This window comes from Mus pahari, chromosome 13 (genome assembly GCF_900095145.1).
Source record: "Mus pahari chromosome 13, PAHARI_EIJ_v1.1, whole genome shotgun sequence".
NCBI lineage: Eukaryota > Metazoa > Chordata > Mammalia > Rodentia > Muridae > Mus > Mus pahari.
In genome coordinates, this window is record NC_034602.1 from 87,080,681 (window position 1) to 87,098,315 (window position 17,635).

The 17,635-nt window shown below is 39.3% G+C and overlaps 1 protein-coding gene across 2 annotated transcripts in view; it reads left to right on the top strand.

Moving 5' to 3' along the window:
• Cfap299 (cilia and flagella associated protein 299) overlaps positions 1-17,635 on the top strand; it is a 476,454-nt gene that overhangs the window by 308,108 nt on the left and 150,711 nt on the right. Inside the window, exon 4 of one of the 2 annotated variants that reach the window (XM_021210929.1) lies at positions 12,548-12,578. The exons of the other annotated variant lie outside the window; for it this stretch is intronic. Coding sequence (XP_021066588.1) covers positions 12,548-12,578 — 31 coding nt within the window. The remainder of the gene's footprint in view (positions 1-12,547; positions 12,579-17,635) is intronic. 2 annotated transcript variants of the gene reach the window in all.

Genomic DNA, 17,635 nt, shown 5'->3' on the forward strand with positions numbered 1-17,635 from the left:
AGATAGATAGACACATATATGCATAGATGCATAGATAGATAGATAGATAGATAGATAGATAGATAGATAGATAGATAGATAGATAGATAGATAGATAGATAGATAGATAGTAAAGGGAAAAGAATACTACTGAAGTACTTTTGTATTCTTTCCTGGCATGGAAAGTTGGTAAGTCGAGGTAACTGAAGCTAGCTCTTTGTTTGAAAATATCCCTTAATTTCTAATGAACTAATGCCTTTGAATAGGATCACCAGATCATAAAAGGATGCATTAAGAAAAAATGAGAAAATATAAATTTTCTACTTAATTTTCATTCACCATATATCCTACTCTGTTAATATTTGTGGAACTATTTTTTTTCTTAAACCATATTGTATTTAAATGATCCTCTTTCTTATTTTTTCACACTAATGTCTATTGGCAGTGGGTTTTCATGTATTTTTCTGAAAACTGTAAGTTTTTATTTTGCTTCAAAAATGTAAATAATGCATTATAATCATATTCCTCCCTTCTCTCTTTTACTCTCACCAATTCCTTCCTCCTCCCAAGCCATGCTTATGTGTGGGTGTTTGTGTGTGTGATTATGCATGTATGTGTGCTTGCCTATGTGTGTTTGCACATGCTTGTGCATGTATATGTGTCTGTGTGTGTGTGTTGTGTGTCTACATGCTTATGTGCATGTGAGTGGGTGTGCTTGCTGGTGTGTGGGTGTTTGCCTGTGTTTGTTCTTGCCTGTGTGTTTGCACATGCTTGTGTATGTATACATAAGTAGGAGTGTATCTGCATGCTTATGTGAATGTGGGTGTGTGTCCTTCCCTATGTTTGTGCACATACCTGTGCATGTATGTCATGTGTGTGTGCTCATGCCTTATGCAGGAGCTCAGAGTTGTAGTAGTGTGTTCAGGGTTGCGATGGCTGTGTCACTTTATCCAGACAAGGGTAACCTTACTCACTTTTGAATAGTCTTGATGAATTTCTCAGGTTGACAGGGCTGTGGGATTTTCTGTCTTCAAGCTACTTTAAAGACTTCCCAGTACCACATTATCGTTGAGAATTCTGCTTTAAATTGTATCTTTGTTCCTTCGACGTAATGTGTCTTTTTCTCCTAGCTGTCATCCGAGACTGTCCTTCTGTCTTTGGTTTTCAGCAGTTTGAATAAGATATTCCTGGGGTGGGGGTGGTTGTTTGTTTTGTTTCCATTCATTCTCCTTAGTGTTCTCTCTGTTTCTTTGTGACCGGGTGTCCGATATTAATTTTGGAAAATCTCCAGCCATTCAAACACTTTTTGGTCTGTTTTCATTCTCATTCTTTTAAATATGTCCCATTGCATGTGTGCAACACGAACCACTTACATCAGTTGCTGCCGTATGCTGCCGTTTCTTTCTCTTTTGTTTCTTTGCTCCCTCTGTTCGGTCTTCTGTTTGGGATAATTCTACTTGATTGTCTTCAAGTTCACTGTTTCTCTTCTCTGCTTTGTCAAGGTTAATCGAGAGCCACTTGAAGTCACATCTCATCTAAGACTGTGCTTGCTTGCTTCTGTTCTAGCCATTCCCGACTTCTTGCTCACTCCTGAAGTGATCCCTCGATTCTTACTGGCTTTCTCTCTTTGCTACTAGGGTGCTCGCTGAATCAGTAGTAATACTGTAAAACCTGCTAGCTTGTAGCTTCAATGTAAGCATCATATCTAAATCTTGTTCACTATAGAAAACAGAAGTAAATGAGTTTGTGCTTGTATATCTCTCTGCTCCAGTCCTATAGTATGGGGAGGTTTTGGGTTTGGTTCTCATTTGTGCACCATGATCTTCAGATTTTCTTCCCATTTTACATTGCTTTTAAGACAGGGGCTGGTATCATAGAGGGTGTGATCACACAGCTGCTCCACACTCAGCTTGGGCTCTCCCCTTACAGCATGCCTTAATGTCACCCCAAAAACTCTTTGTCCTCACCGAAGAATCTAAAGTCCACTGTCTCTCAAAGTTTGATATCCTGTTCCAGGCATGGGAAGGAGACCATTTTCTTGTACAAAGGAAGACTAAGCCTTATTCTCAGGCAGGCATTTCGTCAAGGTTGTGAAACGGGGGATTCTCAGGAAGCCTGCTCCAGCCTTGGACTTCGTTCTGAACAGGCTATATGTTGTTTGTTCTTTGCGTGATCGTAGCTGGTTTTCACCAGGTCTCAAAGGAAGATGGTGCTCATTTTCATCCTGACACTTTAAGGCTTTTTCCCATGGGAAAAATGAGAGGAAGGTTCCACTCTGGCCCTCATGTCTCTTCTACAGTGGTTGCCATTCAATGTGGACTTCCCTGTTCTTTCTGAGACTCGCCCCGGGTTTAGATAGTATGTTTTGTAAGCACTTGAAGGCTGTTGAGTATGACATTCCTTGTACTGCAGTTTTAAGTGTTCTATACTGGAAGGGTCTCTGTGCCAGACTAACTTCTGCCCTGTGCTCATAGGTAAATATCCGCCCCAAGTATGTGCTGGCTCGGATCTATCCTTAGACATTCTTATCTTCCTTTAAAGTTCATCTTAGGTAATCAGTTTGGGTCTTCAGTTCTTCAGTAAGGTCCAGAAAAGTCTGTGTGTTTATTAATTGTTCAAAATGTTGTTTCTGTTACTGTTATTTGAAGGGTGGGGAACAATGCTCATCTTCCTACTTCCTATGTGGCAACAGATACTCATTTTCAAGTGTCATTTGCTAAGATGAAAGGAGATGTCATTGTAGCATTAAAGAGATGGGATTTAGAAAAACAGTCTGAAGTTGTTCTAGGCCGACAATAATCAAGTTATATCAAGTCTATAATAGTACAATAAAAAGATAAATGAATGGTTGTTCTATTTTTTGTTATTTTGTTCAATTATGTTATAGGGGAAAAATGTAATCTGACTGATTCTGATGTTTGAGAGACATCAATAAGACTGAAAGACACAAGGGCAGATGCAAAAATTGGATTCTTTGGAACACATCTGACAAAACAAAGGAAGCAAAACCAAAATCATGAATGAAAAGTATTAATCACTTTGTAGGACATGAAAATTTACTACTTCTTCCCATTTCATTTGATTGATTTTGAAATGTTCTTCAACCTTTCCTCCATTATAAATTACGGAAAAAATATTTTGAGAATAAAATTAGAGGACCATAATTCATGTAGAACAAAGGCTTAAAAGATTCCACCATTCAATTATTAAGTTCTCTTTAACCATCAGGGTAATCAGTAACCAATTTAAGAAGTAATTGAAGTTTCATAGAGAGTAGAAAGGCAACCTAATCCAATCATTGGTGGACACTGAATGTGTCACTGCCCAGGGAACAAGGGCTCTCTATCAAATGGTGGTGCAAGTCACAGCAGAGTTTTTGTTAGATTTCTTTAGCCAGCAGAAACATAGACTAAATTCATTTAACTAACAAATATTCAATTTTACATGAATAAATAAGGTGGCCTGGACTTACATCGTACTATTCCTTTTCTTTAGTGCCTTGGTATAAAGGGTTCTTTGCACTAGTGTAACCACACTGCTGTTGTGCAGCAATCTTCCTTCAAAACATCTCAGAGCTAGAATGTGTGGACTTGCCTTTCTCTACCTTGGAGAGAATGCTTTATGGACATGAAGGAAAAGTGTGTCCAGTGCTTTGTTGGGCTGTATCATTTTACATCCAAACTTATTATTTCAAAGGCAATTGTACTGGCTAATTTTGTGTCAACTTGACACAGATGGAGCTATCACAGAGAAAGGAGCTTTAGTTGGGGAAATGCCTCCATGAGATCCAGCTGTGGGGCATTTCCTCAATTAGTGACCAAGGGGGAGAGGCCCCTTGTGGGTGGGACCATCTCTGGGCTGGTAGTCTTGGGTTCTATAAGAGAGCAGGCTGAGCAAGCCAGGGGAAGCAAGCCAGTAAAGAACATCCCTCCATGGCCTCTGCATCAGCTCCTGCTCCCCGATCTGCTTGAGTTCCAGTCCTGACTTCTTTCAGTGATGAACAGCAGTGTGGAAGTGTAAGCTGAATTAACCCTTTCCTCCCCAACTGCTTCTTGGTCATGATGTTTGTGCAGGAATAGAAATCATTATGCCTATACTTAATATTTTAGATGCCTCTAGTATAGAAAACACTTGTGATTATATTGAGTTTATAATAGTTTTCTAACAAAAAGTATTTCTGAGAGATTTTCTGTGTTTCTGTTAATTTTATTTAAAAGTCCCTAATTGTTCTGTGTTTTCTCCTATGAAGGAAATATGGCATTGGTTGAGACTTTCTGCAATACCAGCTTTTGTTTATCTGTATAAATATAATAATTTTTTTCTGTAAGCATGAAAGTATATTCAAGGTGATTATTTTTTCCATCTTCAGCCACCATCATAAACTGAATTGTCACCCGGCAACTGAGATCAGTGGAGGGGCTTTTTAGTAACTTCCATCAAAGAGTCATGAACTCTGACTTCCATGCTGAATCTGGTAGCCCTTGAACCAAGAATGGATTTTGCATTTTGTAATGATTATGAAGCATAATATTTATTTCCAGACACATGAAAACTACCTAGCATTCCTGTCTCAATGCACATAAACACAGTTTTACTCAAATACCACTGTTGTCCTCTGCTGGGAATTCCTAATGGATTACTTTTACAATAGAATAGCCAAGTTGATTAGTTGCCACAGACCTATAAGCCTCCAGTGCCTAGAGCACTTGTTATCTATTCACTTAAAGAATAGTCTCTTGACTTCTGGAACACAAAAGGCATCTCCATCAAGGAATGGAGAGGTGACTCAGTCAGTAAAAACACATCCTGTGAGCATCTGAGCACTTCCTGTGAAAGTCTGAGAACTTCCTCTAAAATTCTGAGCACTTCCTGTAAAAGTCTAGGCAGTTCCTGCAAAAGTCTAAATACTTCCTGTGAAAGTCTAAGCACTTCCTGTGAATGTCTAAACACTTCCTGTGAAAGTCGTAGCACTTCCCATGAAAGTCTGAAGACTGGAGTTCAGGTGCCCAGAATGCACAGAAAAGCCATGCAGTAAGATAATAACCCTTATATCCCAAGTGCTTAGGAGGCAGAGACTCAGGGGATCCCCAGGGCAAGCTGGCTAACTGAACTGAAACTGAGGACTCCCATTCCACAGAGAGACCTTGCCTTAGGGTACAAAATGGAGATTGGTTAGGATTTGGAGCCTCACAGGCACAAGCACACACATGTATACACATGTGCACCTACATAGAGGCAGGTAGCAATTACACCACACAATCACAAAACATTTTTAAAGTATGGAAAGGGTTTCTCATTAAACCAGATGTCTTAGTCAGGGTTTCTATTCCTGCACAAACGTCATGACCAAGAAGCAAGTTGGGGAGGAAAGGGTTTATTCCGCTTACATTTCCATACTGCTGTTGATCACCAAAAGATTCAGGACTGGAACTTAAGCAGGTCAGGAAGCTGATGCAGAGGCCATGGAGGGATGTTCTTTACTGACTTGCCTCCCTTGGCTTGCTCAGCCTGCTTTCTTATAGAATCCAAGACTACCAGCCCAGAGATGGTCCCACCCACAAGGGGCCTTTCCCCCTTGATCACTAATTGAGAAAATACCTTACAACTGAATCTCATGTAGGCATTTTCTCAACTCCAGCTGTGTCAAGTTGACACAAAACTACCCAGTACACCAGACTTGAAGGTTTGTGCCTTTATGGGAGAAGGATCACGAATTGAAGGACACCCTCCTTCACAAATCAGGCTTGAGAATAGCTTGGACTTCAAGAGTCTGTTTACATAAAGGAAGTAATAGCATTTAGATAAATCATGATGAGTAATATTTCAATAAGCAAATACCGTACCTAGTAGTAGTGGTCCAAGAAAATTCCTGTCACTACTTTTACCATAGAATTGTGATATCTTAATTATAATAGATAATTTATGAAAAGAGTTATTCAATCTTTTTATTTACGTTAGGTTAATACTGATACCTCTTCCATAAAACTTTGTGTGAAGCACGATTTTAAAAAGAAACTATATTATCACACAAACTACACATTAAAATCTAAATTGTTTGGATAATTATAATTCACCAAATCTAATTAAGCGTTCTAGTCAGTTCTTTGTAGATTCTCCATAATTTCATATAAGATAAGTTAGAAGGAATTATAGAAGAAAAAAGGAAAACTCATAGGGAAAAATCAAATGAATAGCATTAACTATTATAACACTGGTAATTTTGACAATATCATTTTATTTCTTTGTTGTTGTTTTGTTACTATTATTGTTAGACTGTTCATCAGACTTAAACCAAAGAATTTGAAGTTATTTAATGTCAGTTTTACAGAGACCTAACAAAAACTAAAGATGGTTGTACATGGTACTCTGACTTCTTGTAACACAATTATTACTGAATATGTTTTCCAAAGTCCATTCACACATTCATGTCAACCTAAGACTCTTGAGATTGATCTTATTTTTATTGAAAAACAATTTACATTCAATATATCTTAATGATATTTCCCCACCCTTCTAATTCCTCCCAGATCAGCCTGCCTTCCTACCCACCCAACTTTATGTTCTCCCCCTCTAACAAACAAACAAGCAAAAGACCAAAGAAATGAAAAGAAGTTAATCCACACCTTCCCCCAACATGAAATGAATTAAAAGGACCACAAAAATACCACTGAGTTACTCTTGTGGTGGCCAAGTACTTCTTTGCATGGAGCCTGCCCTGATCTATGGCTTGACATGTATAGTGAGACTCCGTTGGTGAAAACGAATTTTCTTTTGCCAGCAGGGATCAGTGACAAATAGCCTCTTGACTAGAGGTGGAATCTTGTTCCCTCTCTCAAGAAATCACTGGTTTTGACTTCGAAATTTAACAATTTTAGTTTCACTTAACAAACATGATGTGATGTCACCCGAGTCCTGAGCAGAGGCTATGGCCACTGTGACAGTCAGCAAAGACTGAACTGCTTGCTGCTGTAAGATCTGTGAGCAGTGCATTGATGGCAGAGAAGGCCTTTCATCTGCAGAAGAAGCTGCAGAGTGGCAGGTCTGGAAGAAGAGCTGAGCACAGAGTCAGTAAGAAAGACTGATGAAGGACACACAGTGGTTCTCCATCTCCTCTCCCACCACGTCTCCTCACTGTGGCTGCTGCTTAATTTCGAGTTTGCAAACTTGGTGCAGGTTTCTATTATATGTAACTTAAACCAGGAAGGGTACCTAGAGAAGACCTCTGAGAAGCATAGTTTTACCTCAGCCAAGTAGATAGAGTGTATGACTAATGTATTTCTATTTTAAATTGTCTGTGTATTCATCCTCTTACTCTACACACGAGGGAGTTTTTACCATTTTTCAGTCTTTTCGCTCACTGTTCAGGACACCAACCTAAACAACACTGTCCATTCTCCTCAAAGTTCAAACAGTTCCTGGAGCCAAAATATAGGCAATGTCTCAATTCTTAAAAGTACAAATAAAATGCAGGTGAATTAGAACGAACCCAGGAAGCCATTCCGAGCTAGGAGACATCTAAGCTAATAACTGATGAATTGGTGAACGTGATCTTAGGAAAGAAAAAAAAAAACAAAAAAGAAAAAACAAAACAAAACAAACAAACAAACAAACAAAAAACCAGGGACATAAAGCCATGGCCGACAGGTCCAGAGTACAGGGACAGAATGGTGTAGGGAAGGAACTGGAGGCAGGTCAGCACGAGCAGACTCCCGAGTCCCCTGAGGGATGATGATCCACTGACGAACAAAGTCTTTAATGAGTGGTTATGCACATGCAGGTTTTCTTCTTTCCATGCTCCAAACTCAGATAGATAGCATTTCAGTCCTCTGCAAGCTGCTGTGTTTAGAACTTCCTCTGATCTTAGGGGCTGTTTTCATAGGTATTATTGTCTCACAGCAGATGTTTTGGAAATAATTAAGTCTGACAAAAACTGCATCTCATTTAAAATTTTCCATTTCAATGTGTCTAAAAGTATAATATAAACAAGAACATATGTTTAACCAAACTTTTTTTCCTCTTCCCATATCCACTTAGTAACATGTCTTTTCCTTCTGGGTGGTCACCGTTGCAGTATTTGTTTTTAAACAAAAGAAAATATAGGAGGACTCTACTGTAAACTAAGATACAATGGAATTTTGCTTACAGTTTAATTCTTAAAAAAAAAAAAGACCTCAATCATGCATACTTCCTGTGACTATTATTAACAGAGCAAATCTGTGAGTCTAATGATAAACTGCAGTCTCAAAATCTGAAATGTTGATACGTTGGTATGAAAATGAGAAGGTGAATACACTTTACCTGAGAATCAAATGCCCAAGCTAGAAATATTAAAATTGCTCTCCACCAAGTACATGAGGACAAAATGCAAGCAGAGAAAAGGACATGCTTTCTGTTATGGCTGCAATAATTAAGTGCAAAAGAAAAATTGTCATAATAGACATAAAACAATTCAATATTCTTTACAAACTACTATGACATCATTATCTTAGTCTTATATGAAATTGTGTGTGTGTGTGTGCGTGTGCATGTGCATGTGCATGTGTGTGTGCGCGTGTGTGCGCGCATGAGTGTAATTATAATGGTGAAAGCCATCTATGTATTGTGGTAAGCATATAGAGGTCAGAGACCAGTTTTGTTTTTGAAGTCAGTTCTCTCATTTTACCTTGTGACATAGCTGCCAGTGTTTTTGTAACTGCATATTCTAGGCTCCATCCACTTCCTGTCTCATTTTAAGAGTGCCGGGTTATAGATGATTCCACCACATCCTGCTTTCCAAGCGACGTTGTGAGATCCACCTCAGATGGTCAGGCCACAAAAAACATCTTCCCTCCTTGTATTATGTAACTCCCATAGATAAGAATCTTTAGTAGAACTATTTTGTGCCAGATATGAACCATGTTACTTTCCTGCCAGCCTGAGATAATGTCATATAAGTTATTCTCTATCAAAATGGAGAGTTTTTCTTTCAATAGTTAAGGATGTCATTGCCCTCTATACCACTTCTGCTAATACCTTAATCTTAGTCTTGAAAATTTAACAACTAAAGCACAAATTCCCTATAGGTTACAATATTCTCTCTCTCTCTCTCTCTCTCTCTCTCTCTCTCTCTCTCTCTCTCTCTCTCTGTGTGTGTGTGTGTGTGTGTGTGTGAACACAAGACCATTGGTGCTATTAGCACCCACTTTCTTCCCCTCAGAAAGAATGACTCATCTATAAACAAAGATTAATAACACTAAAGTTCTAAGCACATATTTAAAATCTTCAGAAGGCGTCATAGACGTTCCCAGGAATTTGCACAGAAGGATGCTATTAATTGAGAGTTACTTGCATCTGCTTACTCTTGTCATTATAAATGGATTGTTCTAAAGACAATAAGTTAGATATTGTGCAACAAAATGGGCATTGGGGGCAAACAGCAGAAACACGAAAAGACAAATCTACCAGGAAGATGCTTCATTTGTAAATAACACAGCATTTGATTTCGGCTGAACTTTGTAAGCTATTGGGTTGCTCCATATTACATAAAAATGCAAGAGTCTTAAAGACAAATCATGTTTAGAGCACAGAAATATCTTTATTTTTAGCCAAACCTAATCTGTGTAGATTTGCCTAAGGATATTTAACATTAACCATTGCAAGATACACAAAACATTTAAAGTATTGTTTTAGCATGATATGCTAAATGGGATTTTTTTCTCATAATTCACTTAAGTTCAATACATACTATGTATTGCATTATTGCTGCTTCACAACAGATACTTGGTTAGTTTCTGAGACCAACAGTCTTAAGACCCAGATAAAAATGGAAACAGAATGCATTGAAATGTGTTCAGTTTTAGAAGAAAACAGTAATGCAGTCAACCTGTGAAATAGCATGCCTTAAATAGAACTCCAAACAGCATCTGCTGTGGTAGCCGAGAGAACAGACTACTCATTCCACCAGCCATGTTGTAAGCAGAGCTTGTCAGGGAAGGGGGCATTTGGACTTGATATGCCAGGCACAGTATTGCTGTCTAGAGAACACTGGAACATAGCAATATTGTCTTGGAGTTCAAACTCTGTGAAATTCCAGTATAGTCTGTTGAAAGGAAAATTAAAGTTCATATACTTATCTGGAAAATTATGTTATACAATGATAATTAAGAAGAGGTCATGAGTTTGAGAGGAAGTGGGGGAGACATAGGAGGAGATGGATGGAGAGGCTGTAGAAATTATGTAAATGCAGTACACACTTATAGAGTTGTTTAAAAACAACAAAAATTAGTAGAAAAAAAAAAGGTCATTAGCCAGCTTCCTGGTCCAGCTACCTTTTGACATCATCTACAACTTAGTGGACTGCAAAGCAAAAGAGACTTGTATCTTCCTTTTTAAAAAAGCGGGGAAGGGGGGACAATTTTATTAAGTACCTACTGCTTCAGGCTTGGCAAGCATTATGTCATTTAATACATATGTCATGGTATAGACATTATTGTCCCGGTACATTTGATGATGGAGAAACTGAGAAATAGAAAGCCTGTTGCTAGACTTTTACTAAAGGTATCCTGGCTCATTGGTGACCTCATTTGTTTTACTGATGAATAAAACAGTAGCATACACAGTGTCTTACAACAGATCCTCTTTATTTATCTAACAATTCTGTAGGCTGGCAGCCCAGATGTGAAGGAGCCCAGCTGCTCTCCCAAAGCCCAGGGCGTCTTCCAAGCTGGGACCAAGGTGTCGACCCAAGCCGAGGCTAGTGATCTTCCAGTTATAAAAAGTCGATATGTACAGGCCAAGCTCTGACTATGCTCCCAGTGTCCTTGAAAACTGTCAACTAGGGATGGCTATTACCAACAAGAGACCACCCACACTTGGCTGTTGTCTGACCCCCATATACAATTCATCTCATAGTGTTTTCCTTTCTTTCAAATTTGGAAAGGCCGATCTCTATCTTCCAAACTCCTCGGCTGGTTGCTAAGCTATAACACAGTATTACGTAATCACTGAGTGACCACCCCACCCTTTTTCATGACTCCTAGCTTCCTCATATTTCCAGGGCCTTTGCATAGTGAATAGGAGATTGAATAAGACATCTATCCCAGGGCACAGAAATCTTGAAGGCCTTCCCTTACTGTGGTCTTCCTATTGCGAGATACACTCCTCCTTGTCTCAAGGTCCACAGAAGTCTTGCTGATCCCAGCCTCAGCTGTAGCTCACAATCTCATCATCTAAATCAAGTACAGATGTACACCCTTATATATAATTTATTCACATAATTCCCAAGGCAAAATTCTTTTCTGCGGATGTGTAAAAATTAGAGACAAATTCCTATCCCACCATTCCCCCAACATAAAATATTTATGCAAGCATAAGACGGCATTAGAGCACTCTGGTTCCTCAAAATGGGAATGAAAGATGAAAAGCGGTCTCTAATTCGAAGCATGTCTGCGTCCCATCTAGGCAAATGGGAGCATCTCGGTTTGCTTGCAAGGGTTGGGATTAAATCTCTAAGGCTCTTATTTCCACAGAGTCTTTCCTTTTCACCCTTGCTTTAATGAAATGTAGCGCCACCTTTGCGGCTGAGTTATTAGTCTGTTTCCTGCCTGCTGCAGTTTTTTAATTTCTTTTCTTTTCCTTTAATGTCCCTGAGATCCTTGAACACGCTATCTTGGTGCTCTACACACTAAGCTGTACCACCATGCCTTAACTCCATCTTAATTGCCTTCCAACACTCTTGTATTAAAAGGAGTACTTGGAATGGTGCTATTGGAAGGTGGTAAAGTATTTTAATTGATGGTGACTGGTGAGATCCTCTAAGTCATTTTGGAGATATGTCCTTAAAAAGCTTGGGCATTCTGGTCTTTTTCCTTTTTCTGGTGTCAAGCTATGGAGCAAGCCACTTTGCATAAAGGCTCCAAAACAAGAAAGCCAACTGACCATGGACTGAAATCTTTAACATGCGAGCCAAAATAAACCCTTCTCATTATAAATTGATCTCCTTGATAATTCATTAAAATGACAGAAAGCAGACAGACTGATAGCACCTATGAAATTGGACTGTTTTTTTGTTTGTTTGTTTGACAGTATCCTTTCATTTGTTTCTGCCAAATAAAGTTGGCAGTATTTCTGTTTTTTTGTTTTTTGTTTTTTTTTTCTGATACAGTCTATTCAAAGCCTCCATGGACCCTCTGTAAGTATATCCAGTGTTCACTCCATCAGACAAAACTCACATAGAGAAATCATGCCCTCATAACTCCTTTATATTTGGGTCCTCTTCCTAGATACCTACTGGTTTGAGAAGATTGTACAATTCTTATTCATTTGCAACTACCTACATGTGGCTAACTACTTCTAAACAGCAAACAACCAACCTTGTCAGCACCCTTTGGAATTTATTTCTGCTCAGAAAGAAAATCTTAACTGTCCACCAAAGTCTATCAATTCCAAGTTCTGCTTTCCCCATGACTGTAGTACACTGTTTAGTTAAACTTTCTGCCGTTACATAGTGGAGTACCCCACGTTGCATTTTAAAAAAGAGATATGGTAAATAAACTGCCATTGCAGTTGTTACAGGGCATCCCCCAGGAAGACCAGAGAGAGTTTCAGGGAAAACATATGCTGTATTACATGCGAACGCCTGCTTCCATAGTGGAAGCCTATTGACTGTGATTGGTTAGCACCTAGAACTGGACACTGAGTGCTCATACTACAGGTCTCTCAGGGGGCGGGGCGGGGGAGCACAAGAACTGGAGCATGCAGACACACCAGCAGGCCAGTTACCAGCTACTCAAGCTACTTCAGAATTCAGTGTCTTGACATCTAGGAATACTCAAAAGCGTGGTTCATCAGGCTTCTTATGGAGAAGCACAGTGTGCCACCAGGCCATGCCTGCATTGTCTTCTACATAAAACACAAATGAGAAAGAATTAAAGGAAACAGCAGCTGTGGAGGTTTAAATAAGGATGGACTTGTTGGCCATATTTGAGTGCTTGGTCTCCAGTTGGGAAGTATTACATGTGCCTTGTGGTGATGGACTTGGAGGTTTCAAAAGCTTTTGCCCATCTCTGTGTGTTTCTCTGTTTCTGTCTCTGTCTCTGTCTCTCTCTGTCTAGACCATAATGTAAGGTTTCAGCTGTTGTTCTAGAGCCATGACTACCTGTCTGCTGCCCTGCTCCCTGCCGTCCTCTAATGAGCTCATTCTTCTGTAAGTTGCAGTAGTCATATCTTATATAGAATTAGAAAATTAATTATAACATACATTAATTCCAGGGCATGGGCTGCTGGTAAAACAAGCCTGAGTAGGCTTGTGTCTGTCTTCGTTTGTTTGTTGCATTTTGGGTTTTTTCCTTTGTTGTTTTGTTTTGTTTTGTTTTGTTTTGTGAAAAATGTGGAAGACTTTGGGACTTTAGACTAAAAAACCAGTTGCATGCTCTAAGTAGGGCTTAAAGGACCATTCTTGTAGGACCCTGGAAGACAGTCGTGCTACAAGCAATGTGGACTATGGAAGCCTAGGTCAAGAGCTTTCAGAGAAGAACAATCAGCAGCTGGGCTGGTGACCAATAGTGTGACATATTGACAAAGAATGCAGTTATTTTCTGTCTTGTCCTAAAAATTTGACTGAGGCTAAATTGAAATGTTTTGGGGAAATTGTCTTGGTAGAAGAGAGCCCAAGACAGCCTACTATTAATCATGTCACATGATTATTAGTAATCAATATTATACAGATCTTCAATGTAACCGACCAAGCAGAGTAAAAAGAATTATACAATGTACAATTTATGAGGAAAAAGAGCACCAGGAAATTTAATATTGGAGCTAAGACTTGTGCTGAAAGAAATAAGGAAAGATCTGATCTAAAATATAATAAAGGGAGTTTGTGTCCTCCTGGAAAGGCCCCCAACCACTGATTTCCACAAGTGTGAAAGGAAAAGGCTTTAAGAATTCTCAGTTTCTAAAACAAAGGAACAAGTTTATGCAAGAAAGGAAAGCCGTATGCATATGTGTTTCAAGAAGGGAGCCAGGCTCCATCACAAGAATAGCAGAACTGATCTTGGTAGCTGCAGCCACACAGCTCTGACTTTAGACTCATCTGGGATACAAGAGCAAAGGGGATGTGGAATTTTCCTCTGCAGTTAAGGGGAGCCACTGAGGCCAAGACTACGGCAGGGGAGTCCCTGCATGGAGGCTTTGAAAGGCCATTATGTACATGTGTGAAAGTGAAACCCGGGGTGCACTGGAGCCCAGCCCTCAAGAAGTTGGAGGAGCCTGAGCCATGGGATGTCTGCTAGGGAGACACTTGTCTAGGAAATGGAAAGAGCCCAAGAGGGAGAAGTATGTTGCAGTTAGCAAAGCTTGAATGAAGAGCTCTCTCAGCCCTTTGACATTGGACACAGAGGTACAGTATTTGGAGTTTGCCCTGCAGAGGTAGAGTATTTCTGTTTGTTTGTTTGTTTGGTTGGTTGGTTGGTTGGTTGGTTGCTTCATTGGTTTGGTTGTTGGTTTTGTTTTTGCTTTGGCCCAGCATTTCCTCAGTATGATCCTGTTCCTCTCTTTTGGAATGATAATGCATATTCTTTACATTATGTAATTTTCATTTTGATATTACAGAGGGTTAGAGAATAACAGAACAGAATTGAAAGATTTTTTTTTTCCCTGAAGTGTCAGAAAAGATTTTGGACTTTTCCACTCTGTTGAGACTGAAGGAATTTTCAAGTTGAACCAAATAATTTTGCCTCATGATATGGGCTTATGGTTCTGGGGAGTGAGCCATGGAACATGGTGGTGCGAGTGTGGATCACCCTCATAGGCTCAGATGTTTGAATGCTTAGACCCCAGTTCTTGTTTGTAGGTTGAGATGTAAGCTCTCAGCTACTGCTCCAGCACTAAGCCTGCCTGCCTGCCTGCTGCCGCTATGGTAATGGCTTTAACCCCCTGGAACTGTGAGTCCCAAATTAAATACTTTCTTTTATAAATTTCCTTAATGTTTTTATCACAACAATAGAAGAGTAAGACAGTAGGTTAACAGTAGCCTTAAAAATATATAGCTTGAGCCCTGGCGTGGTGGTGCATGCCTTTAATCCCAGCACTTGGGAGGCAGAGGCAGGCGGATTTCTGAGTTCTAGGCCAGCCTGGTCTACGAATTGAGTTCCAGGACAGCCAGAGCTACACAGAGAAACCCTGTCTCAAAAAATATATATATATATATATATATATATATATATATATATATATGGATAACTTTATCCAAGCAATTGAAATGATGTTACTTCTTTATTTCCAAACACCACCTTCTTCATTGACCATCCTTTTGGTTAAGAAAAATTTCTAATTCAGAGAAAAATCACTTTTTTGCTTAAAAATATAGATATTTGATATAGAAATGCTTTAGATATACAAACATTACTTATACTACTAATTAGGACCGCTTAGTTAATATTTTTTCCTCACCATCAGTTCAGTAAATAAAGTTGTAATTATGTGCATAAACCAGGAAAATTGAGTTGTCATAGTACTAGGCACCTTCTTAACTCAGGTTTTCACTTAGAATTCTAGTCAAAAAATAATAATCGTAAAGGACTGTGGGATTGAATAGTGGATTTTCTCCTGTGCTGAGGGACAAGCTGAGGACAAGCGTCTGGTATGAGGCCTTATGATGCTGTGTTGTGCCTGTACCCCTTTATGTGACTGCTCAGGCATCATAAGCACATTCTCTCTGGCGTGTGCCTTAAGGTGGCGTCTCCAGCACAGCCCCAAGTTTAGTGCACAAAGAAAAAGGGAAGAACAAGGAAGGAATGGACATTTTCTCTTCAAGAAAATACCTGGAAGTTATAAAGAAGTTCCTCCTGTGCCCGTTTCCTTTTTATATAGACTACTTAAATGTCCCTTCCTAGGTGCAATCTAGTCTGAGTGTCACTCTAGACTGAACAGCCTTCATTTTCTTACTCCTTGGTCAGACCTTAAATCATGGGTATTCAAATGATATCTGAGCATACTACCTTATATCTCTCAGAAAGTTCGATTGCTCAGTGGTTAAGTCACCACAATCTACAAAATTGAGAGCACTCTTGGCTGATTCCATCTGTAGGGTGTGGACTGAAATCCACACATGGCCAGATAATTACAGAAAGTGACCTAAGAAGTGACCTAGAATTTCCCTTAGTATCAAGACCCAAAGCGTGCCCTCCACCCTGCCTGTGAACCACCCCGAAACTCTCATTGAGATATAAAGTGTATGCTGAACAATAATAGATACAACCCAAAATGTTTATTATTGTAGAATTTAAAAAGGGAAATGGAGAGCGGAGGACCACTAACACTCACTGCCACATATTTTATAATTATTACCCAATGTCTTGTTGGCTAACGCTCTGATGGGCAATTCTTACTTATCATTTATGGCTAATCAGAGGAATGTGAATAAAATGCAGAAATATCTCACAGGCTACAAAAATATGAAGTTTTCATTGGAATGCAGGAAAGCAACATTTAAAATACCAGACAAGGATGCAGATGGTAAGGGTCAGAGGTCAATGGGAGCTTTGTGGACATTCTCTGCTTTACAAAGTATTCGACAAACATATTGAGGCATGGATAAATGCAACAAAAAGGTATCAAGCTTCCAGAAAAGCAATGTATGGGAAATGAAAAAAAGGAGATGTGGCCTACCATGTAGGATATGGGCGTGTGACAGTATGTCAGTGGAAGGTACACTTTTACTTAGCACTGATTCAAGCCGTGTAGTCCCATTGCAAGAAACACATTCAATGTGCTAATAGAAGGGGGGATGGTTTTCAAATCATTAAACCGGAACCTCTGCTATCCCTGGAATTACATCCCTCCATAATGACTTGAGAAATCCCAGTTTTCTGTGCTATGGCCATTAGTGTGACTATGGTGATTTAACCAGAGAACGAACAAACTTTCTGAGAGATATAAAATAATATGATCAAATTTCATTTGAGTATGATTTGAGGACTAACCAAGGAGTAAGAACATGAAGGCTGTTCAGTCTAGTGTGAAGCTCAGACTAGATTAATTGTGATAGACCCGGTGGGAAGGTATCTAGAACATGAGGCTACTGATATGGACCAGACAAAGGAGAGTCCCTGATCAATTTCCTGAAATTGAGAGCACTCTTGTCTGATTCCATCTGTAGGGGTATACTGAAATCCACACATGGCTGGATAATTACAGAAAGTGACCTAGAATTTCCCTTAATTTCAAGAGCAGAAGTATGCCCCCTGCCTGCAGACCACTCAGAAACTTTCATTCATCAGACATGATCAGTTCTACTGACTTTGTAGGCGAATAACTTTCCTAAAAAATATAGAAATGCAAATGATGATAGTGTGGTATCCATTTCATCATAGCCTTACTAGATTTTTAAAAAAGAAATATACAGAAATGTTGGCTCTTCTCTGTAATATTTTGGATAATCACCTTCATTAAGTATTTAGAATATTCAAATAGTAAGATTTGGAATAGTAGAATATTTTGCCAACTGATAATTTTTTTCTTTTTCTTTTTTTATTATTTTCTTTATTTACATTTCAAATGCTATCCCGAAAGTTTCCTATACCCCTCCCCCCACCTCTGCTCCCCTACCCACCCACTCCCACTACTTGGCCCAGGCCTTGCCTTGTGCTGGGTCATATAAAGTTTGCAAGACCAAGGGGCC